We start from the raw sequence: 21,290 nt of genomic DNA on the forward strand, positions 1-21,290 counted from the left end.
GTGGATTGCAATATTCAAGATATTCAAGAAAGGAAAATGATCACAAGTAGAAGGTGCAAACCATCAGAATCGCTAAAAAGCAGTTTAAATCTGTAACTTTAACAATGTTAAAGCAGAGCAGCAGCCATATTGGATAGTGAACTCTGGACAGCTTGCTGACCTCCAAATTTCCCAGTAAGAATTCCAACTTCAACTGGCATTCTTGATAAGTTTCCAAAAGAAACATTAAAAAAAATCCAACTTGTGAGAACAGACATGACGCACCACAAGTGTTTCATCTATCACAGCGATACTGACAAACTTACAATAACCCATCATTTGCAAAAAAAAAAAAGGGAAATTAGTTTAATGTCTGTATACTTATACTGCCTTGTTAATCTCTCCTGTATTAATTCTTTTGAGGTTCCCATGCTTGCAGGGGGCCCTAAGCAGCCACAATTTTTGCTTATACCCTCGGGCTAGCTCTGACTGTATCTGTGCCTTTTTGACATCAAAGAACAACAGACTATAAAGCCTGGGCTCAGACCCACATGACCCCTTGTATTCAGACAGTGCACCTGCAGATTAGGCAGCGCAGCAACTGCATGTTGCAACGGCTCCCACGGTATCGAAGTAATCCCGGACGAAAAATTATTACTCTTTTCAATGATGTGTGTTTCTAAACCTTAACTGAAATCACCAGTTTTATTGCTGCCAGTGAATCCTCGCAAACGAAAGGAATTTAAGTGCAACAACTCATACTGAAGCACCATAATACACATCCCATATTCACTTCGTTTTGTATTTTGCACGTGTCGCTTGGAGACCTTTTCCAACTGGCAACAAGGCAAAAGTCGCTCTCCTTTCAGAGAGAGAGTGAGAGCATATGAGCCCTCTTCGTCCCTCTTTCCCTCCTTCTCGCACTCCTCCCAGCGCTCAGCGCCTCCTTACAACTTGTTTAGTGAAATGCATGCGCTCGCAGTCTCCTCTTCGCAGTTGCATGCTGCACCGCAGTTGGTAACTTTTGACCACAAGGATTTGAATGAGGATCGAGGCACACGCTACTTCAATCCATCCAGAAAAGTGATTTATTAAAGGACTTTTCCGCTGACTTGATGAATCACTTAGAAGGGTTCCCCTCAACATGAGGGCCCGTAAGTGATTTTTGGATATTGATTACAGAGCTGCTTTGCTGTTAAGAGTTCCATATATTTTCTTCTGAGTTTCGGCGACCCGATATTGGCGCAATTACGCACGGAGAGGCGCAATGGCACATATTCTGGACAGGCGTGCGCCCGTTTTGCTCTTGCTGTGGAGCTACTGCGTGCTGGCGGATATAACCTTTACGAACTTCACCTTGGACAATGAGTTCCACTCAAGTTTTATTCACCGCCGGCTGAAGAGTCAGGAGCGCAAGGAGATGCAGCGGGAGATCCTGTCGATCTTGGGGCTGCCGCACCGGCCGCGACCTCACCTCCACGGGAAGCACAACGCTGCCCCGATGTTCATGCTGGACCTGTACAACGCCATGTCCACGGATGGGGACGAGACGAGATACTCTTACCCTTACAAACCCATTTTCACGACACAAGGCCCACCGATTGCCAGCCTGCAAGATAACTTCTTGAATGACGCTGACATGGTCATGAGTTTTGTGAATTTAGGTAAGCTTTATTTATTCAAGTCTTCATCAGCCTCTTTTCTTCCTTCCACAAGAAAAAACTATATATATATATATATATATATATATATATATATATATATATATATATATATATATATATATATATATATATATATATATATATATATATATATATATATATAATATATATATATATATAATTTTTTTATATAATTTTTTTTCCTTTTTTTCTTTTTTCCAAGTTGCGTCTGCTTTTCATTTAGATTGAAATATGTGAGAACTGGATTAGGGTCATTTTTCATGCCATAGCCTATCTTCTGTAAGAACAGCTTATGAACTCTTCTGTTGCAACACCTGTGCGCGCGCGCACAATAACTGTGTTTATAAAACTAAAGCGCAGTTTCCCAGCTAATACCAGGAGAGTCAAATTCCACTGAACCCCTTTGTTAAACAGCTGAGAGGAACTATAATTTTCAGGTGCTTTAGTTGCGGATGAGGGAGCAGCTCGCAGCTAATATGTCAGCCAGGCCTTATCTGAAGAATGAGTCAACAGAGGAATGGGTTCAAAGTGCACCACCAGGTCCCCCTTTCACTCTAATCTGGAGACATCCCTGCAGAAACGGAGATATCAGAATAATGCCAGTCAGCAGCGATTTCAGCTGCTTAGTTTAATCAGATTTGTTTGCAAATGAATGAGTTGTGACTTTGTAGCATGCACTTCACATCGGTAATTAGTTGGGGTTTTTTTTAGATGCAGTGCTTTACCTCGTATTGCCCCGTTCAGGCATGAACTACAATTTATTTCAATGAGATTTTATTGCATGGGGATACACAATGTAGTGAATAATTGTGGAAAAAAAATTAATAGGTTTTTGAAATATTACAAATAAAAATCAGTGAAATATGGCGTGCATTGTGTCCGGGTCCTCTGAGTTAATAATTTGTTGAACCACCTTTAGCTGCAACGGTTGTCAGTCTGGAGCACATCTGATTGAAACTGTTGCTCATTCCTCCTCAGATTCTAAGTGGGGCATCTGTAAACATCTTTTCATGTTTTACCACAGATATCTGGGCTTTGACTGGTCCATTTTAACACCTCATTATGTACTGATCTAACATGTTCTATTGTATATGTTCTATTGTTCTGCTTGAAGATTTAAGATATCTGCTCCATTCTCAAGTATTTTGCTGCCTTTAACAGATTTTATTTCAGGATTTCCCTTTATTTACCTCCACCTATCTACCTGTAAGCTCTAACTTTACTGTCTGTGATCAAGAAAATCATCCCCACAGCATGATGCTGCCAGTATCATGTCTCACAGTGGGGATAATGCCTTCAGGGTGATGTGTAGGTAGCTTTAGTCAGGTCCTCATAGCACTTCCAAATATATATATATATATATATGAAAATATATCCCTACTTGCTTTCAATCCTGGAAAGACTATTGTGTAAGTATCTTGGCAAGAAAGAGGGAGGTGACACTGGCTCCCTTCACTGCAATGTGTAATTACTGTGGGAGCTGATGTATTGTGACTATTTTCAACAGGCTGCAGCACAGATGGATTTGACCACATAGACTTACAAAGTCAAGAAGCAAGGCTGCAGCAGCCTCAAGGGGTAGCGGAGGGCTTTGGAGCCAAAAAGACAAGAGATAAACCAACTCTTAGGGCTTCTGAAAGATGGCTTCCACCAGAAAAAGGGGAAACTGTTTTATTGAATATATGTTAAAAAGTAGCAGAAGGAAAGTCACACTTCTGTTTTTATATCTTGCAGATAATCTCATTTTAAATGACCTTTGGTCAGATGGAGCCTTTAAGGCACATGTTCATGTCTCTCATTTAAACACAAAGAGGGTATTTGTGATTACATTCTGTCACATGCTGCAAATATCAGTGTTTTCTTTTTGTTTTGTTTTTTTGCAAAATTTTGTGTTTTTATCATTAAACATTTGTGGAAGACCTTTATTTCATTGCTTCATTACCTTTCACTTGAGAGAAGGAGGAAAAAGTAAAGGGAGAAGGAGAGAGAGAAGAAAGTGATGGCAATTAAACTGACTCTGTTTCCTCTCTAAATTCCTTCTTTTCCACATTTGCACTTTGTGGCTTTTATTTTCTCATTTGGGTTGTCTTGAGAGCTAAACAGGCACAGTTTTATTTCAAAAAACACTCCTCAAACTGCTGCATGACTCTGCATCTGTAAAGCCAACACATATAAGTCAGACTTTGCACCCTGGTTGCAGCAAAGGCCCATTTTCAGACACTGACCTCCGTCTTTGTTAAAGTCCATATATAAGTCGTAGAGTGATTCGCTGAAGGAGCCACCAAATGACTTAATATGAATTTTTTGGCTAATCCTTCTCAAGCCGCTTTGTTTTTGCTTCTTGGAGCTCTGTTGTGAATCCAGAGGAGCCAGCTGAGGGTGTGTGTGGGTTTTTTGGGACAGACCCCAGGCCAGGGACGTCCTGTATTGAGTCACTGGAGTTTAAAAGCCCAGCTGTGTAAATGACTTACAGCATGCATTCAGAATTCACACTGCTACATGCAAACACAGGTCACCCAGGCACTGGGTGTGAGCCAGACACGATCATGCAGCAACTTAACACAACATGCAAAACTCTGAAGCTGACCACACAAAATGATACTGTCTGTCTACCTGTAGTGATTATTTACGGTGGTGCTTTTGGTCTCTGGCAGCATTAGCCCTCGGCCATTGTCTGCTAAAGCATTTCCTCCTTAACAAACCGCGACTTCTGTGGCTTTTGGCAACAGCTTTGGCCTGTAAAGTTCAGCTTATGTTGAACTGATGCACACCAATCCTTCTCGTCCCATTGGAGTAAAAACTATCACTCAGCCTAACTTGCATAACCCATTTAGATCTTTTTAATCAGAGGAAACTTGCTATTGAACCTTTGTTGTTTGCATACCGGATGACTAAAAGAGCAGCAGACTCATCACCTGTGTCTGCACGTGTGCATGTGGGGGTGTGTGTGAGGGAGGGAGTGGGGATCAGACCCTTTACAGTAAGATGTTATCACGAGGTATGTTAGTCACAGCTTCCTTGTTTTCCCTCTTCTCATGCAACCCCACATGGACTATAGATGTGACCGAAAGTTGGAATGACACAACTTTGCAGCAAGTCAGAGATCTAACACAGCCAGGATGTCCCAGTATGTCTGTTATTTGATTGAAGATGAAGGCGAGACCTTTCACCCTGTATGCTATCCTCAAAAAAAATTTTTTTTAAAAATGCAACGAATTATTATTTTTTTTAACATATTCAGAATTATCCAAACTCTCACAGCCTCAAGCTCCAAGGCTCCAACTTACAGAGTTAAAGCTTTATGATTTGATGTTTCCTAAAATTACATTTTTGGCATTGGATCTCTTCACAGCAAAACAAACACATTGCAGCACAAAAATATTTATATCATATAATTTGAGGGTGGGTATGCTAGTGCTACTCATATTGGTTGGTCTCCAGACCCACACAGCGTATGGTAATTTTTCAAAATATATGTTTGGGTTCACTTTCTTTATTTCTCTTAAATTCATTTATTCTTGTTTTGTCTTTATGTAGTAAGAAAATATTACAATAACCATATAGGTTTATTTGATGATAGATTGTATTTCCTTATATAAATTCTGCTTTATGTTGAGCCTTAACGCTGGATGTAGGCTCTTATCCAGTTTATCGGCATTAGTGTGTTTATAGGAGAGATTATACCTTGCAAAAGTATTTACACCCCTTCTCCCATTTTTTATTAGCTGCTGAGATAGATCAATACAAAGTAGTCCAAAGTAATAGCAAAATAAAAGTGTGTCATCCATTTGTGATTTGAATTTCAGCTGCTAAATCTCTATCAGCTTTACATGTCTTGGGGTTGACCTCTGTTTGCATATTTATCTTTGGAAAATGGCTCAGTTTAATCCAGATTAAAAGGAGAGAGCATCTTTGAACATCAGCTCTCCAGTCTTGTTGGTGGCTCTCAGTTAGATTTAGATCTGGATTTTAAATGGGTAATTCTAACATATGAATATGCTTTGATCTAAACTCTGTAACTCTGCAGCCAGAGCTACAGAGAATTGGTAGCTTTGTAGCTACTGATTCTCACCACCTTCCTGCTGAGGTGGTGAACCTCCATGTCTGGTCTCAAAATTTCTGCAGCCTCTAAAGGGGTTTTTTCAGGTTTTGACTTGTGCTTGACTCCATTAGCCTATCATCTTGAACTTGTTTTTCTATCCCTGCTAAAAAAAAAAAATAGAAAAGAGAGACAGCTTACCCGCAGCATGATTCAGCCACCACCATTATTTCATGGTGTGGATGGTGTATTGCGATCAATGTGTACTAGTTTTTGGTCATACGAAGCATTGTACATGTAGGCCAAAAAGATACATTTTTGCTCTTATCTAATAAGATCCACATACATGGCATATTAAAAGCTGCATATATGACTTCTTTTTGATTCCTTTCAACAACAGCTTTATTCACGCCTCTTTTCCGTACAGGATAGACCTGTAGCATGTAATAGTTGTCCTGCTGACAGTTTCTCCCACCAGAGCAGCAGAGGTTTACCGAACCTGCAGAGTAACCATAGACATCTTAGCTGCTTCTCTGGTTCATGTCTTCTTTGCCCGGCCTGACAGTTTAGGTGGTAAATTATGTCTTATTAGATTTCTGGTTCTGTTATATACTTTCCATTATTGACTGGGATTTTCAAAGCTTATTGTGCTGTAGCCTCTGCTTTACACTTGCTGTGTTCCTTGGTCTTCATGATTCTATTTTAATGTTCACCAATAAACCACTGAGACCTTCATATAGAAAGCTGGATCTGTACTGAGATTAAATCACAAATATTGAATTGTGCTAATTAGGTGCCTTCCTATTTGTTCCAGTGGGATTTAGAGCAAAAGGTCTGAATCCAAATGCACATGTCACTTTTTAATTGTAAGCAATTTAAAATCACGTATCAATTCCACACCATTAAATATATTTGAAGTTTGAGTTTTATGTTTCAAAATGTGACAAAGGCTATGGGGTATTAACTTGTGTTCATTGACTCATCCAGAAATGTCATTCTGTCTGGACTGAGACTGTTGTTGCGGCTGCAGAGGAAAAACATGTAAAAACGAAAACAAATATCAAACCACTGGGAAATGTGCTACTAGAGAGCATTTTAATTGTTCAGTGTTCTGCTGCTGTTAATCTGCACCAGATGGGATTCATCTCTCAGGTTGAAAAACAGTAAACAAATTAAGTTCCGCTGGAATTTTTTCCACACTCATTGCTCCACTACTCGTGTTGACTCAAACTTATCATGTTTCCAGTTCCACTTTCACAGAACCAAGGCATGCTAAAGTCATGCTTATGTGCAAACCAAGTAATGAGAGGAGGCAGAGGTTCTCTGTGTTACCTTTGTGACCTGATCGGGCACCACCTGGCCCTCGCCCGTTTACTGCACCCATCTCTTCAAGTTCCTTCAGTGTTATTTTGTGGCTTACAGGCAACATTGTGAACAGCAGGAAGGAAGAAATGTCAAACTGATAAATTAGTTTAAAAATTTAGAGGCTTTGGCTTTCGGACAGAACTCTGTCACCAGCTCTCTTTCTTACTACAAACTCAGAAGCAGTTGTGTCATTCTGTTGTAACATCAGAGGAGCTCGGCTCTTGTTTCACAGTTAATCAGGCTCTAATCTTTTTTTTTTTTTTCCGTGAAGAGCTTCAATATAATTTTTAGCAGCAAACTCATATCTCTCCTTCATCCTCTCCCCACCCTTCTCTCTGTTCTGCCTTGCATTCCTCTCAACAGTGCTGCCTGTGGTGCTGAGGTTAATACAGATGTCTCTCTCTGTCTGTGGGCCAAAGCAGCTGTGCAGAGAAACTTTATCTTTTCAAAGTCCAACAAGTCCCCTCGACTCACCCTCCACCAGCACGTCTGGCCCAGTGTCCTGGCTGTTTTCACCCCCCCCCCCCCCCCCCCCCCAACAATCTGACACCAGATATCCCCATCTTATATCCTCCTGAATGAGCTGCATTGATTGGCGGTGCCGGCCTCTGAGTTTTAATTAGTTAGTTATCATATGGTCCCTGCAGTGTTTTCTGGGGTTTAGTCTTCAACCTCCCAATCTAGCCTTCACCTCCAAAGGTTTACACCTCCTGTGCTTCCAGACATAAAACATTTCAACACTTTCTCGAGTTCTTTTGTATGTTTTTCCACTCCCCACCTCTCTTCTCACACACATAAGCTCATAAACACACACTTTTTCTGACTGTTTGTACCTCTTTTTCTCAGTACCTCTTCAAACAAACCTCTTAAATTCAAACAAAAAAAAGAGAGTTTTATTTCCTTAAATCATGCTATCTATTGTCGTCGGCTTGTTTAAAAGCGGATAGATCATTGTCTTTCTGACTCTAAACCAAAAAGGTTTCTCAAAATATGTCTGATGCAGTCTTTCACATGTGGACAATAGAAAAAAATCAATGTGTGCTGAAGGCCACGTTTTTAAACTCTGTGCATGGACCTGTCCTTAACAGGGTTTGTTTGCCTTTTGTCCTCTTCCAGAATTATGTAGTCATTTGAGTGTGCGTTCCCGGGGGAGTCGAAACACACGCATGTGCACGCCTGTATACAAGTGCAGAGAAATGTGTGCTCAGTTTTATGTGGTCAAAAGCAACATCTCTGCAGCCAATTAGTGTTATTGAAGGCATGTTTTTCATTGCTGCTGAACAGGGAGTGTGCAGAAGCAGATAAATGCTGCAGCTGGTACAGACAGCCCGGTCTTCCCGTCAGGTAGTTACTCATACAGGATTTGATTTAATGTATCAAGGTCTGTTGTGGATATACAGCTGCATGCTCTTGGGGTATGCTATCAGGTTTTTCCCCCCGTTTTTTTGTCAAATTGGTATATGCAGAACTATAAGACTATATCCATTCTTCTTCAAAAAATAATATCTGTAATCCATAATTTAAGGACTTTCCATAAATTTTCAGTCATATTTAGTTATGGGTAAACTTTGAACCAAACCATTCCATTGAAGCTCTGGCTGCATTCTTAGAGCCATTGCTCTGCTAAGGTAAAGCGCCACCTCTGCCTCAAGTCTTTTGCAGCTTCTAGACATTTTTTTCCAGGACTGTCCTGTATTCAGCTTCTTAGGGCATCTTCTCATCCACTCTGACTCGCTTCTCTTTCTCCGATGAAACTTTGTCTCCCCCTGCATAATGGTGCCACCTGGTTTGTGGGTAATGACAAGTGTCGGCTTTCCATCACATGCATGTCTCACCAGAACAACTTCTTCCGCATACTAACAGCGTCCCCTGTGTGTTTTGTTGCAAACTTTAAAAATTACTTTTTTTTTCAATTGTGGCTTTTTCTTCCAGATTCTAATGACTCAATTCTTGGGATATTGCTTAATCCTGCTTTAAACCTTTCCAAACCCTCTAACCAGACCTGGTTGATGTGTTCGTTAGTCTCTCTGATGCTGTTTATTCTCTAACAAACCTCTGAGGTTTTCACAGAGCACCTAAATGTATTCTGAGGTTTATACAGGTGAACTCTATTGTAGTTTCGGTTGTGTGGATTTTATGGCTGGATTCAAATACATGTCACATTGAACTTATTAGATTTTTCTTTAGGGAAAAAAAAAGTAAACTATGTGTCATTTCCCCTAAACCTCACAATTATCCACTACTTTGAGTTGGACTATTACATAAAATCCCAAAAGCACAATCAAGTTGCATTTGTAACATGATAAAAACTCGAAGCAGTGTGAATACTTTTTTAGGCACTGAGTACCGATAAACACAATCAAAAGAATCTCAACCTGCATGAGTTTCAGGCGTCTTTACAAAGTCCACACCATGCTAACCAGAAATACCACGCTTTTTATTTTTCCATTTATGACTTTGCAAACTCACCTGTTGAACCCAGGCAACCCAGAATGACATCTGGTGGTACACAGCCTCAATGTGCTTGGCCAAGTTGAGGCACTTGCTGGGAGAGATGATGAAACACGCTGTGGGTGGGACTTGATAATGTGGCCAGTGGTCAAAAAGCACAGATGTACAAAGCAGCGGGTGTTCTTGCTCGGCTTCAATGATGGAATGACCTGCTACTCTGCCAGGAATGCTGGGCTCATCAGAGTTTTTTTTTTCTACTAAGCTCACTCTTGTTTTCTAAGTCTTGATTTTCTCTAACTGTAGCCCCAAGCCCTCACAACAATCAAGATAATTTGTCTCTCTAATTATTTGTGGGGAAAAAAATAGAGCTAGGTAATGCACTTAATATTAGAAAAAATATTAATTCCACCCACATAGTCCCTTTTATTTTACCATCTGGGCTACTTTGGCCAGGACTTATCAGAGAACAGCAGTATCTAAGACTCCCCTGCACTCCTCTGACGACGGGTACCAAGCAGTGAAGCTCAGAGGGCAGATGTAGGCCAGAGCACAGCCAGAGATCCTGGGACCAATAGCTCCACTGCTGCAATAACAAATATAACGCTCTTTGCTTGGCACTGGGGCACTGGTAGGGCAGAGGTGACAGGAGGAATGAAGTGGGAACAGTAGATGAAGACAAAAAAGAGGAAATGCCAAGAGAATAAATTTTTTGATGTCTTTAAAGTGCCTTGAAAAGTATTCATTGACCTTTTTAGCATTTTTTTATGTTACATATAAAAACCCCAATATCATTTATGTGATAGACTGTTTAAATGCAAAGGATGTTTGGTAAAAAACAAACGTCACTCTGAGCATATCACCCCCATGATGAAACATGGTAGTGGCAGTATCATTTTGTGTCAAAGTCTTCAAGAGGGACTGAAAAATTGGTTGGAGCTAATCAGTTATGTAAAAGTGAGAACTGGGAAAACCTGGGAAAAATATCTGTTAATGGCTACAAAAGACTTGAGACTGGGCAAGAGTTTTCTTTTCAGCACAACATTGACCCTACATCAAAGCTGAGCTTCAAGCACATTCATGTGGTAGTATACCTGAAACGTAATGTAACTAAAATGTAAATAAAATTTCTGTAAATGTTAATCATCCAGTCTGACTGATCTTAAGATATTTTGCCCCAAAAATCAGCCATAATTTTTTTTTCTTATACAAACCCTAAAAAACGTACAGCTATGTTTGCAGCAAAAAATTGTTTGACAAAATATTGACAAAACGCACATCATGCATTTAGAATTTTAGGTTTAATTTTGAAAACCATGTGCTATTTTTTAGTGGTGAGCCTCGATTAAAATTTTTTAATCGAGTTAATTGAATTAATCACAATTGTTTTTTTTTAAATCAGACGTTATATATCGACAAAAATAAGCAAATCAAACCACATTTTTGTGTTAAATTATTCACTGAACAGACATATTAGCTAGGTATTTGTTTTTAATCTGTAATTAAGATGTTAAAGGTCCAGCCCTAGTTATCTTCTTTCGTCTTCAGACTTATATGCTGCTGTGTTATTCTAAATAAATCTATCATTTTAACTGGCTCAGGAAAGCAAATTTTGGTTATGATCTAATACAGTCAGTTTATTGTTGTTGAAAAATTTTTCCAAACCCAAATCTGAACTATGACTTGAATGAAGACCAACTAAGTGGAAATCAAAGAACTTTTCCACACTTGTGCTTGATTCGTTCTGATAGAGCTGAAAATTAAGGTGACAGAACTCTCTGATTGGTGGTGCCTCACCTGTGCAGCAACAGGCCATTGTCTTTTAGAGTTACTAACTGATTATTATGGGACTGTTTGAAAAATTGACTACTGGTTCCAGTTGAACATAATATTCCACCTTCCATTGTACTAATTGTCATACGTATTTCATTTTTGTCTCCACATTTCAACTGGTTCTGTTTAATCATTTTGTTGTCATATTGTAATTGACATTTACTATTTAGGTTGCTGGTGACTTTATGCTCTGTGAAACACTTTGGTGGTTTCAAATACCCCGTAGTAGCTCATAGACATCCTAATAAAATACATTGAATTTTGTGATAGTTAAGTGTTAAATAAAGCATCAAGGTGCAAGGGACGTTATTTTGTGTTAGTACCTTCACATAGCGCCTGCATCTTGGATGTGGGGTTGCGAAGGCTTGTGAACAGAGCAGTTATGACTGTTCAACACAGTAAAACCCTATTTCGAGCCACCTATCCTGCCCAGCCACCAGCTGCACTATGAAATGTGTGTTAGGTCTCCAAACAGAAAATTGCGTTAGCGGAAGCCTATAATGCTGACCAGAGTTCTCAGAAGGCTCCAACATTTAAATAAAAGCCGGCAAAAGTCAAGCAATGGCCGCGTACAAGCGGTTTTATGACAAGTGATGAAACACTGCATTTGTGTCAGGATGATATACGAATTGGCTGTAACTCGTCTCTATTTGCGCAGGAAAAATGAGCAGCTGCCTTTTCCATCTATTTCCTCTGGAGATATTTATTAGTGAAAAACCAAAGTTAATAGGCTGTGAGAACCAAAATAAACAACAAGCTGATAAAATCAAAGTGCCAATCATGTGCGTACAAGGTGCAGCACTGGGATGCAGAGGAAAATCTTAAAATGTTTCCCCTCCTGCCAACGAGCGCACGACATGTGAGCTTTCCTGAGGTCTATAATAGGAGCTGGCTTGGCTCAATGAGCAGGGTGTGGTTCCTGTGGCCTCTAAATTAAAGAACATAAAAACAAGGGGATGAGGAGAAGAGGGGGGTGAGTGGGGTAAAACTGAATGGCTGCGGTATGGTGACTCTGAGTTGTTTTATCCGGGAGGAAGTGCAGATGGTTAAAGTGGTATTAGTGCTTGGAGATGCCTTGCTGCTTGGCACCAAAAGCTCTTTTTCGCTACACTCCTGCTGTGCAGCTCATTATATCGCACAACAGAATGAAGACTGATGAAAATGTAGTTATGTTGTTGCCAATCTCACTAATCTAAAGCCTTTTTAGCCAAGCAGCATTGTGTTGTTCACCCTCACCCAGAATAGATCAGTGTGAGGGAGCTACATATGTCTAAAAATGATTCAAAATGGGGATCAACAAAGGAAAGAGGAATATTTTTGTAATTTTATTTTAAATGCAAATTTTCTCAAAATAACTAAATTATTTTTACTAAAATTAATTTCTTCAGTTTTCATCATTTAGTCTCACACCTTTCAAAAACACACACACACGCACCCCTACATTTAGTTGTACAAATAAATCTTTTCTTCTTTTGTAGATCGTTTATTCTAAGTCTTGAAAAGTAAAGTTGTTTTAATTTTAGTTTTTAGTGCAGATCATAGACACTTTAACAGCATTTTTACATATTTTTGAACAATGCCTGCATAAGTATTGAGTCTTTATGTTTTTATTAGTAGGCATATTTCTTCTAAGAAGAGATCTAAATGAAAGAGTGACCCTTTATGGATTCTTATTTTTTGATGTATGAGAAAAGTGAAACTTTCAGAAACCGCAGAGTTAAATTCTCAATAGCTGAAAATGCGACATGTTGATTTATTCATTCTCCACCTTAATCTTGGTGATATTTCTGTAGGAATAGATTATTCTATAAAAAAACCTCTGGTAATATAGCCAGAGTTACATTAAATCAATTTGTTTTAGTAGCTAATTCTATACACAATTAGTTTTGCAATTTCTTGCAGTTTTCTCTGACTTAGGAAAATATTTTCCAACAAAGCTCCAGTACCTGTTGTGTTTCTTGCGACTTCACTTATCACTGAGCAAATACTAAGTAGTTTCTTATACAAGTGTGTGTGTGTGGATCATGCACCCAAAGTGAAATGGAATTGCGCTCAGGGTTCAGTTTTCATCGACGAGAGCTGACAAACCAAGGAGAAGATGGCTGAGGAATCTGAATAGAAAGTGAACTCCAAAATTCATATTTACAACTTTCACTTTGTCAACAAAAATTTCACAGAGAGATACAGTATCTCTGTTCTGGTTTAGCTACAACTATCCAAGGAAGAAACTATGGTTGCTAAAATGATAAACAGCACTACATAAGGCATGGTTTTATTTATTTATTTTTAGAATAAAATAAAGATTAACATGGTTACATTCTAGTAACTCATCAGTGCATAGAACACTCTTTCTACCCCTGAACATATCTTCAATAAAAATTGTCCCATAAATGATAGGGCTATAGATTCGGATATAGAATTATTAAACTCAAAATAATTTCCAGATCATTCTAAAATTAAATCATATTTTTGACCTTCATCTGAGATGAGATCATTCAAAAACTTAATATGCTGTTATTCAAAATAAAAAGTCAGTTCCTAAGATCATCCTCCTAATCTTTGAAAAAGAAAGGTACAAGTATAACTACGTTATCCTGTATGAAAAAATTATAGTTTCATGTTTATTTGTTTGCATTCACACCATTAGAAAAAGCTTTATTACATATAAGAATGTTGATGATTTCATGAAAAGCATCATCAGCTTTTCATAAAAGGAAAATTTGTATTTGTAGCGCATTACTGCCAAGTAATAGGTATTTATTTTGAATAAATTCACCATTCTGTGGTTAGATTTGCAGGAATCTTTACATTTTTGTGACCGTTAATGTTGTTGTTGTTTGTATGCATCTTTGAGAACTAAAAGTCAGCTTTTACACAGATAGCTTTTTTTTCCCCTTACAAGTAGTGTGTTGGCAGTCGTGTGAGAAAACAGTTTTAATATGCTTGTTATTCTCAATTTAACTTTAGGCAATAATAAGGTATCCTTAGTGGTAGAAAACATCTTGGTTAAGGCTAAATTACATTTATTTTGAAATGCCACTTGCACGGCAATAGCCAATTTTTTTCATATGACTCACATTTACCGCTTCCTGATTGTGTTTACAAAATGCAAATAGTTGCTTTAGAGAGAACTTGGCTGAGGTTTTTAACTGTTCTAGATTTAATCCACATTAACAAAAAATTATAAACAATAATAATTAAATAAAATGATTTCAAACGCTAATCCCTTGCCCTGATGCATTTCAAAACTTTTGATTCAAATTTTAGTACAACGCCATCCAAAAGTATTTTCACACCTTGATCTTATTTTTTTACATATTGTCAAGTTGCAACCACAAACTTTACTATAAATGTTTTTATGATAGCCATTGTCAGGGGAAAAAAAGTTATAAAAAGGCCAGACTTAGGCAGCAAAGAAAACTTGTGGATCAAGATGCGCTGGTCAGATCAAACCAAAATTAAAGCTTTTGGCCTACATGTAAAGTTCTGTGTGGAGGAACACTGACACTGTACATCACATTGAACAGTTCTCGCCACCCACCGTGGTGGCAGCATCATGCTGAGGGGATGCCTTCTTTCAGTAGAGACAGGGAAAATAGCCAGAATGGATGGGAAGGTGGATGAAACTAAATATAGGTTCACCCTCTAAAAGGACAATGCCTTTACAGGTGCAATTAAAAAGTTAATTATTCAAAAGTGCATTTATTTTAGCAACTCATTTCACAAAGTGAAGCACAGTATTTAAATTAATTTAGTTAGAATCGGATGTTTTCAAGCTTTTATGTCTTAATTATAACATTCCATGTGAAGTTAATGAAAACATGATACAAGAAATGAGTATTTTATCAGACCACTAGAAATAAATGTTTAATACAGAGATGTGGGGATAATGTATAATGATAACTATCTGCTGTAAAGTTGTTATTTCCAAACAGTGCTTTTAATCTGATTAGAACACATATTCTATTTTACTTATGTACCTGCACATGACCACAGAATGGTTTAGATTATCTATTTTAAAGATTGTTAGGTTAATGTACAGTACAGACCAAACGTTTGGACACAACTGTGTGTCCAAACTTTTGGTCTGTACTCAGTTCAGACCAAAAGTTTGGACACACTTTCTCATTGAATTCAATGAGAAAGTGTGTCCAAACTTTTGGTCTGTACTGTATGTATAACTAGTAAAAAGACTGGTTTTGATTTTCTTCTCTGCCTCCCCATCCGATAGTGAAATTTCAGCAAAAAGTCAAACTATTCATTTAAGTAAAGAACCCATAACATAGCTGAAGTAAATGAGAAAAAAAGTACCACTTTGAGATTCTTTTTTCAGTAAAATGCATTACTAAGAGCTCCAGGTTGTTTATATATCCTGTATAAATCTGTGGTCCAGAGTGCCCAGTGAAGCATGAGGTGGAACCAAGCACAGGAGTTTATGGGTGTAGAGGGCAAGCAATTTTGATGTCTGCTGTGAGAAGGAGGGTAAAGAGGTCAGCAAAGCCGGAAAAGTTTGGCCTGACCGCAGGTCTTCAATGTAAAGGCTTTTCTTCCTGTGGTTACTTTCTTTGCTTCCAGTTAGACTCGTAGGCATGCATTAGTGACTGTACACGCAGACACACTCTGAAAACAGCCTCGGAGGTAAGTTAATGGTCACTAAGTGTGAGTAAGTTATAGTATTAAACTCTCTTGACCCTCGGATCTGTCACAGCCTATGGTGCAAATACATCATGCTGGTATGATGTCATTAGCACTTGCTAGTGAACAGGATGTTTCCTAATGTGCTAATCGCCCTTTTGTGGGTACTCAATCCAGCCCAGGAGTTCGAACTGTCTTTATTGTTTATAGGACAAACATCATAAAAAAATGTCTGCCCCTTCCTTTTACTGTTTTTCTTTGCTGGTCTCCTTTTAGAGTGTGGAAACTTTGACGTGTTTTGGGAGTGCAGTTTAAAATACAGAATAAAAATACAGAGTTCCTGGCATATTCTCCCGTTTATAAGCCTCATACTCAATTTGTGGAATGATCCAGTTCCTTTTGGGATTTTAGTTAACAGGTGTCCTTATTAGTGTAGCTCTCTAGGGTGATGTTGTGGCAATGAACTCTTGGAATTGAGGGAAGCAAAGCTTAAGTCGACAGTTGAGAAAAGTGAGAGGGGTGCCGAGGGTGAGATCCCCTCCCGGCGAGGAGCGGAAGAGTGCAAATAGGACTGAGGGGTGTGAGGGTGCCCGACAGACACTTGTGCTAATGTGAGCCGTCAGATATGTCTGCTGTCGCTCCGGAGCCTGAGGTGTTGTAGAAGTGTCTTAGGTTCACATGATAGCAGGAGAGGTGGAGAAAGGATGTGGGGAAGAAGAAGGAAAGGGGGGAGAGGAGGGTAGACAGAAAAAAAGAAAAATCAGCCTCTTTATCATCAGCCGGACTTTGTTCTTAAAGGAATAGTTTGGAGTTTTTGAAGTTTTGTTCTTTGAAGTTGTCAATAGTAAAACTTCCCTTACCTATGGAAGACATGTCAGATCATGATGTGTTTGCAGCAAAGTGAATAAATCACCAGAACAGAGAAAGGGTAACAAAGAGTCAGACCCATATTTCAGCTGATTTACCTTTGGAGACAACTTTAACTAAAATGTTAAAGGGGATATGATTTTATAATGCAGTACCATTTGCTTTACCATTTACAGAAAATAGACACAGAGAGCTACCAAGCAAGTGAATATATAAGAACAAGAAAGCATTCATGATTTAAACTTGTGATGTGTAATGCACAAATCTGCTGCAGGAAATATCAGTAGATATTTAATCTTAAACGAAGTAGTAAAATCTTTCTTGGATGCCTTTAATTTAAAGTATGTAGAAAAAAATATGGGTACTATCTCTGTCTAATCATTGAGAAGTTTTCAAACTAAACTGAAGGTGTGTTGACGAAATGAGAATGAAACTCATAATAATAAGGTATAAGTAGGTGTCAGTAGGCTGTTAACCTCATATTCTGATGACTCCCCTTCACCTACCTGTCAGCTGGCTGAAATACTTACAACAAAGACAAAGTGGACGGCTGGAAATGTTTTTGGTGAAGAACATCAAACAAAAGGAGCGCCTCCCATCATTTACACTATGTTTGCACTATTTAAGAAAAAACAGTAAAAGCAATCATATAAACTCATATGCAACCTTTATACATCTTTGTTAATATAGTGATAGAGAGAAACTACTTTATTTTTGCTTTAGGTTATTATATCTCATGCTGGCACATACCTAATAACAAGTTGCCTCAAGTTCTGACTTTATCTTTTATTTTTACTCACACAACATTTTTACTTTTACACATCTTTTAGGCAGGATTATTGGCTGTTTGAAGGAAGGAAATCAGATCTCGGAAATCCATTACTTCAAAAAGCTCTTTTAAAGTCTGGCTTACTTATAGATTTATTTCTCTTTCAGAAGCTACCCTGAGGTAACTCATTTTATCTGGGAAAATATACCTGGCAGGAATGACAGGATAAGATTTGGATCAGATTCATTCAGAGGTTAACATCCCATCAGACAATGATTATGAATACACTTAACAGGTGTGGATTTTTAAGGTCTGTTGTTTTTAGGTAAAGATGCATTTTTTCTTGCCCAAGACTAGAACTAGATATCTTTAGACAAATATTGTGCTTTGCTTTGCAGTTTTTTTGCCATCAGAAAAAAATACATTCAGATGTTATCTGATTTCTTTGAATCAGATCATTCATTTGGATCTTTTTGAATCACCAGTTGCTCACTTCAGTTGAAGCATGTCCCTCTGTGCCCCTAAGACTCTACAAGGTTGTGCAGACAGAGCAGTTGGTAATATTTTGTTATCAAATAAGCTCCAAATGAATCCTTTGGGTCTGTTCTCCATCTCACCCAGCAAAAGAGAAGCTCTTGTGTGCAGCTATGTGATATACAGTAAAATAAAAAACAGAAAAAGACTTTTCTTTTTTTCATTTTTAACATTTAATTTTTTTTGTTTTTTAAGAGCATATTAGTTGATTTGGATTGTTTGTAAATGTCAAAACTTTAACACCTTATCCAAAACTGCTCTGGAAAACACAGTGGACAATATGGGTGTTACTGTTTCAATTATATACAAATTTAGGTACTTAATGGTAAAAATGTATGTATCTAATGCCATAGATCCGTAATGCTTTAAGTGCAGAAACTAACTATGGAAAAGAGCACACTAATTTAATTATAAAATAAGTAGAAAACTCACAGGAAGCATATTATATGGAGCACTGGCAGCGTAACGGTACAGAGGAAAGGCTGGAGAATGGCAATGAATGCAAGTGAGTTAAGCAGGTGATTTGGAACAGCTGCAGAGGACAGAAAAACAGCGAGGCAGAGGAATGGTATAATTAACACAAAGGGATGTTAACTAGACACAAAGAAAACTACACATCTACAGTGGAAAAAAGTCTAACATTAATCTTAGACTATAAACTAAAATACACAGAAAACACAACACAAAAATAAGTAAGAAACCTAAAGAAATGAGCCTGTATGGCAACACCTTACTAACAATAATAGATAAATTAACTCAATATGGCAAGACCTTTCAAACTTAAACAAACATCAAAGAAATGATCAAAACATATCAAACACCTGAAAATAATGTTCCAAAATCATTATCTTTCACTTGTTCGTTTGGCTTAAAGTTTGCACCATTAATACAGAAACAAGTCCATTTTTTATTGAAAAAAAAACAAACTTTGAAAAATAAAGTTAACTCATTCTTATAGTAAACTTGAATGCACGTGACATTTTGTAAGTTAAACAAAGTCTTCATTTTCTCATTTGAGAAAAAGAGGAGAGAAAAATCTCACTTTGGACAGTGAGGATATTAGCATTTTAGGTCCCAATGATAATTTTCAAGTAAGCAGAATTCCTGAAAGGACGCTCTAACCATGAATGGAGATTAACACAGAGCTCTTTCAGCAGTCCCCCTCATGGTTACCAGGTGCATGATAAACTCTAGGAGGATGGAGCAGACTTTGCCATCTCACTTTGTCTGAGTTTGCTGATTTGCACGTGTGTGGCCAGCTCACTGTGTAAGCTCGCTTTTCTCTTTGCATGTGTCTGTTGTCGTGTCTCTAATTATGGATTACAGAAAGCCATAATGATTGTGTTTGTGTACAGTGACGCACAGGACCCGTCACTTTACAGACGCTGAGAGTTTGTGACTGGAAGAGATGCAGCTGAATTAAATGTGCACGACTCAGAGCAAGGAGCTCACATGGCATCATAGGGTGTGTTCGCCAGATTTTTGGTGTGTGTGACACAGGTGGGGTGATGGCTACTCACTTCCTTCAACAGGAAATCATAAATGCACCCACTTAGCTTTAACCTTGCCTCTTCCTCTCATCTAATGACTGCCATACTCCCTCAATGGCCTGTAGGAGAATGAAATGGCAAGCCGAGTCTTTATTGTCCTTCAATTGTGCTGATAAAATCCATACATTAAAGGGCGGAAATGAGACAAACAGTTATTTTGTGAGTTTTACAGCAGTGTCCAGCTGTTTTTATGGGCAGAAATGAAAAATAAAAATAAAGGAATTCGCTGTAAAAAATATGGGAGGCTGCTCAGTAAGCTGGAAAACAGGTCTGGCTTTCTAAACAGAGGGCAGTGCACCTGCACTGGAAGACATGAGGTGGGAAGAGTAACAGGAGCAGATGAAGAATGAGAAGGCATGGAGCAGTGAAATGTAAAATATGCAGTGAGTGGGGGGAAGTTTACTTAATGTCTACTTCCCTGCAGTGGGTTTGTCTTTCAAGTTAAAAATGCCAACATCTGTACCCTGAAGGAGATATTCCATTACAGTTTGGGATCTTCCTGAAATGCCTTTTCGGTTGTGTAGGTGATTCCCCCATCACTTGTCTTAAACATGATATGTATTCATTCAAATCCACCAAGGGGAAAATGTTATACACCTCAAAGAAAGACCACATGCATGCAAAAATTCAATGTTTTTACTTAGAAGAATATCCTGAATGTCGTGGAGCGATTGATTTAAGCAGGAATATTGGAAATTCAGAACAGGGTTGATATGAAACTTTGTACATATCAACAAGGTTTCAACACGGTTTCATTGCTGCTCATTTTAACTTTATGAAAATGAGCAGCAAATGAAGTTGTGTAAACTGCTTTAAAGGTTTTCTGTTTTTCTCATTTTCTCATTTATTTCCCCTTACAGATTTTTAAATGTTTTTCCCCTTTAAACTTAAATGTAGCAGATAAAAACAAATTATAATTTCAGTCAAAGAGAAAGCAGTTTTCAAAAGATGATTTCATTTATTTATGGACAAAAGTATCCAAACCAAGCTATGTGAAATTGTAGATTCCCCTTGTTGAAATATGAATTAATTCTCTTTAACCACATAACCCCTGCCTGACTACTGAGAGACCTTTAGAATAAAAATTTACGTAACCCTCCTGCAGTCTTAAGAGATGGGTGGATGGTCATTTAGACCCAACAAGTTATTTACCTACTGAGTGCGCTTTTACAATGTTTTTTATTTGTGTTTCATAAACATGGGAGGGGTTGTCCCATCCCATGGTCACCGACAGTGGGAACACTTGGTTCCCACTGAGTGTTGTGCTAAGACTGTGGGACGGTTAAATAAGACCAGCATATCGTGGGGTAACCTGAGCTGTCACTGCATTAAATTGCATGCTTACGGACAAGAAAAAATAAAAAACACCAATGATGGAACAGATTTGTTATATCCAGCTGGTTTGTATTGTACTTTATGGTGAATGTAATGGTTTTTGATATCTTGGTCTTAGTGGGAGAATTACCAGATACTGTTGTTTCCATCTTATCTTCATAGCACTCTTTACCCACCTCAAAAATGAACCTGGAGTGGTGATTTGGTTCATTTATACATGTTTGAGAAATCCTTGAATCTCCCATAGCATC

General features: G+C 38.2%; 1 protein-coding gene across 1 annotated transcript in view; it reads left to right on the forward strand.

Moving 5' to 3' along the window:
- Nucleotides 1-916: 916 nt before the first annotated feature.
- The window catches only part of bmp7b (bone morphogenetic protein 7b), a 33,889-nt gene continuing 13,515 nt past the window's right edge, over nt 917-21,290 (forward strand). Inside the window, exon 1 of the mRNA XM_032564609.1 lies at nt 917-1,643. Within this exon, the coding sequence (XP_032420500.1) occupies nt 1,247-1,643 (397 nt within the window). The 5' untranslated portion in view covers nt 917-1,246. The remainder of the gene's footprint in view (nt 1,644-21,290) is intronic.

The sequence above is a fragment of the Xiphophorus hellerii genome, chromosome 1 (assembly GCF_003331165.1).
Source record: "Xiphophorus hellerii strain 12219 chromosome 1, Xiphophorus_hellerii-4.1, whole genome shotgun sequence".
NCBI lineage: Eukaryota > Metazoa > Chordata > Actinopteri > Cyprinodontiformes > Poeciliidae > Xiphophorus > Xiphophorus hellerii.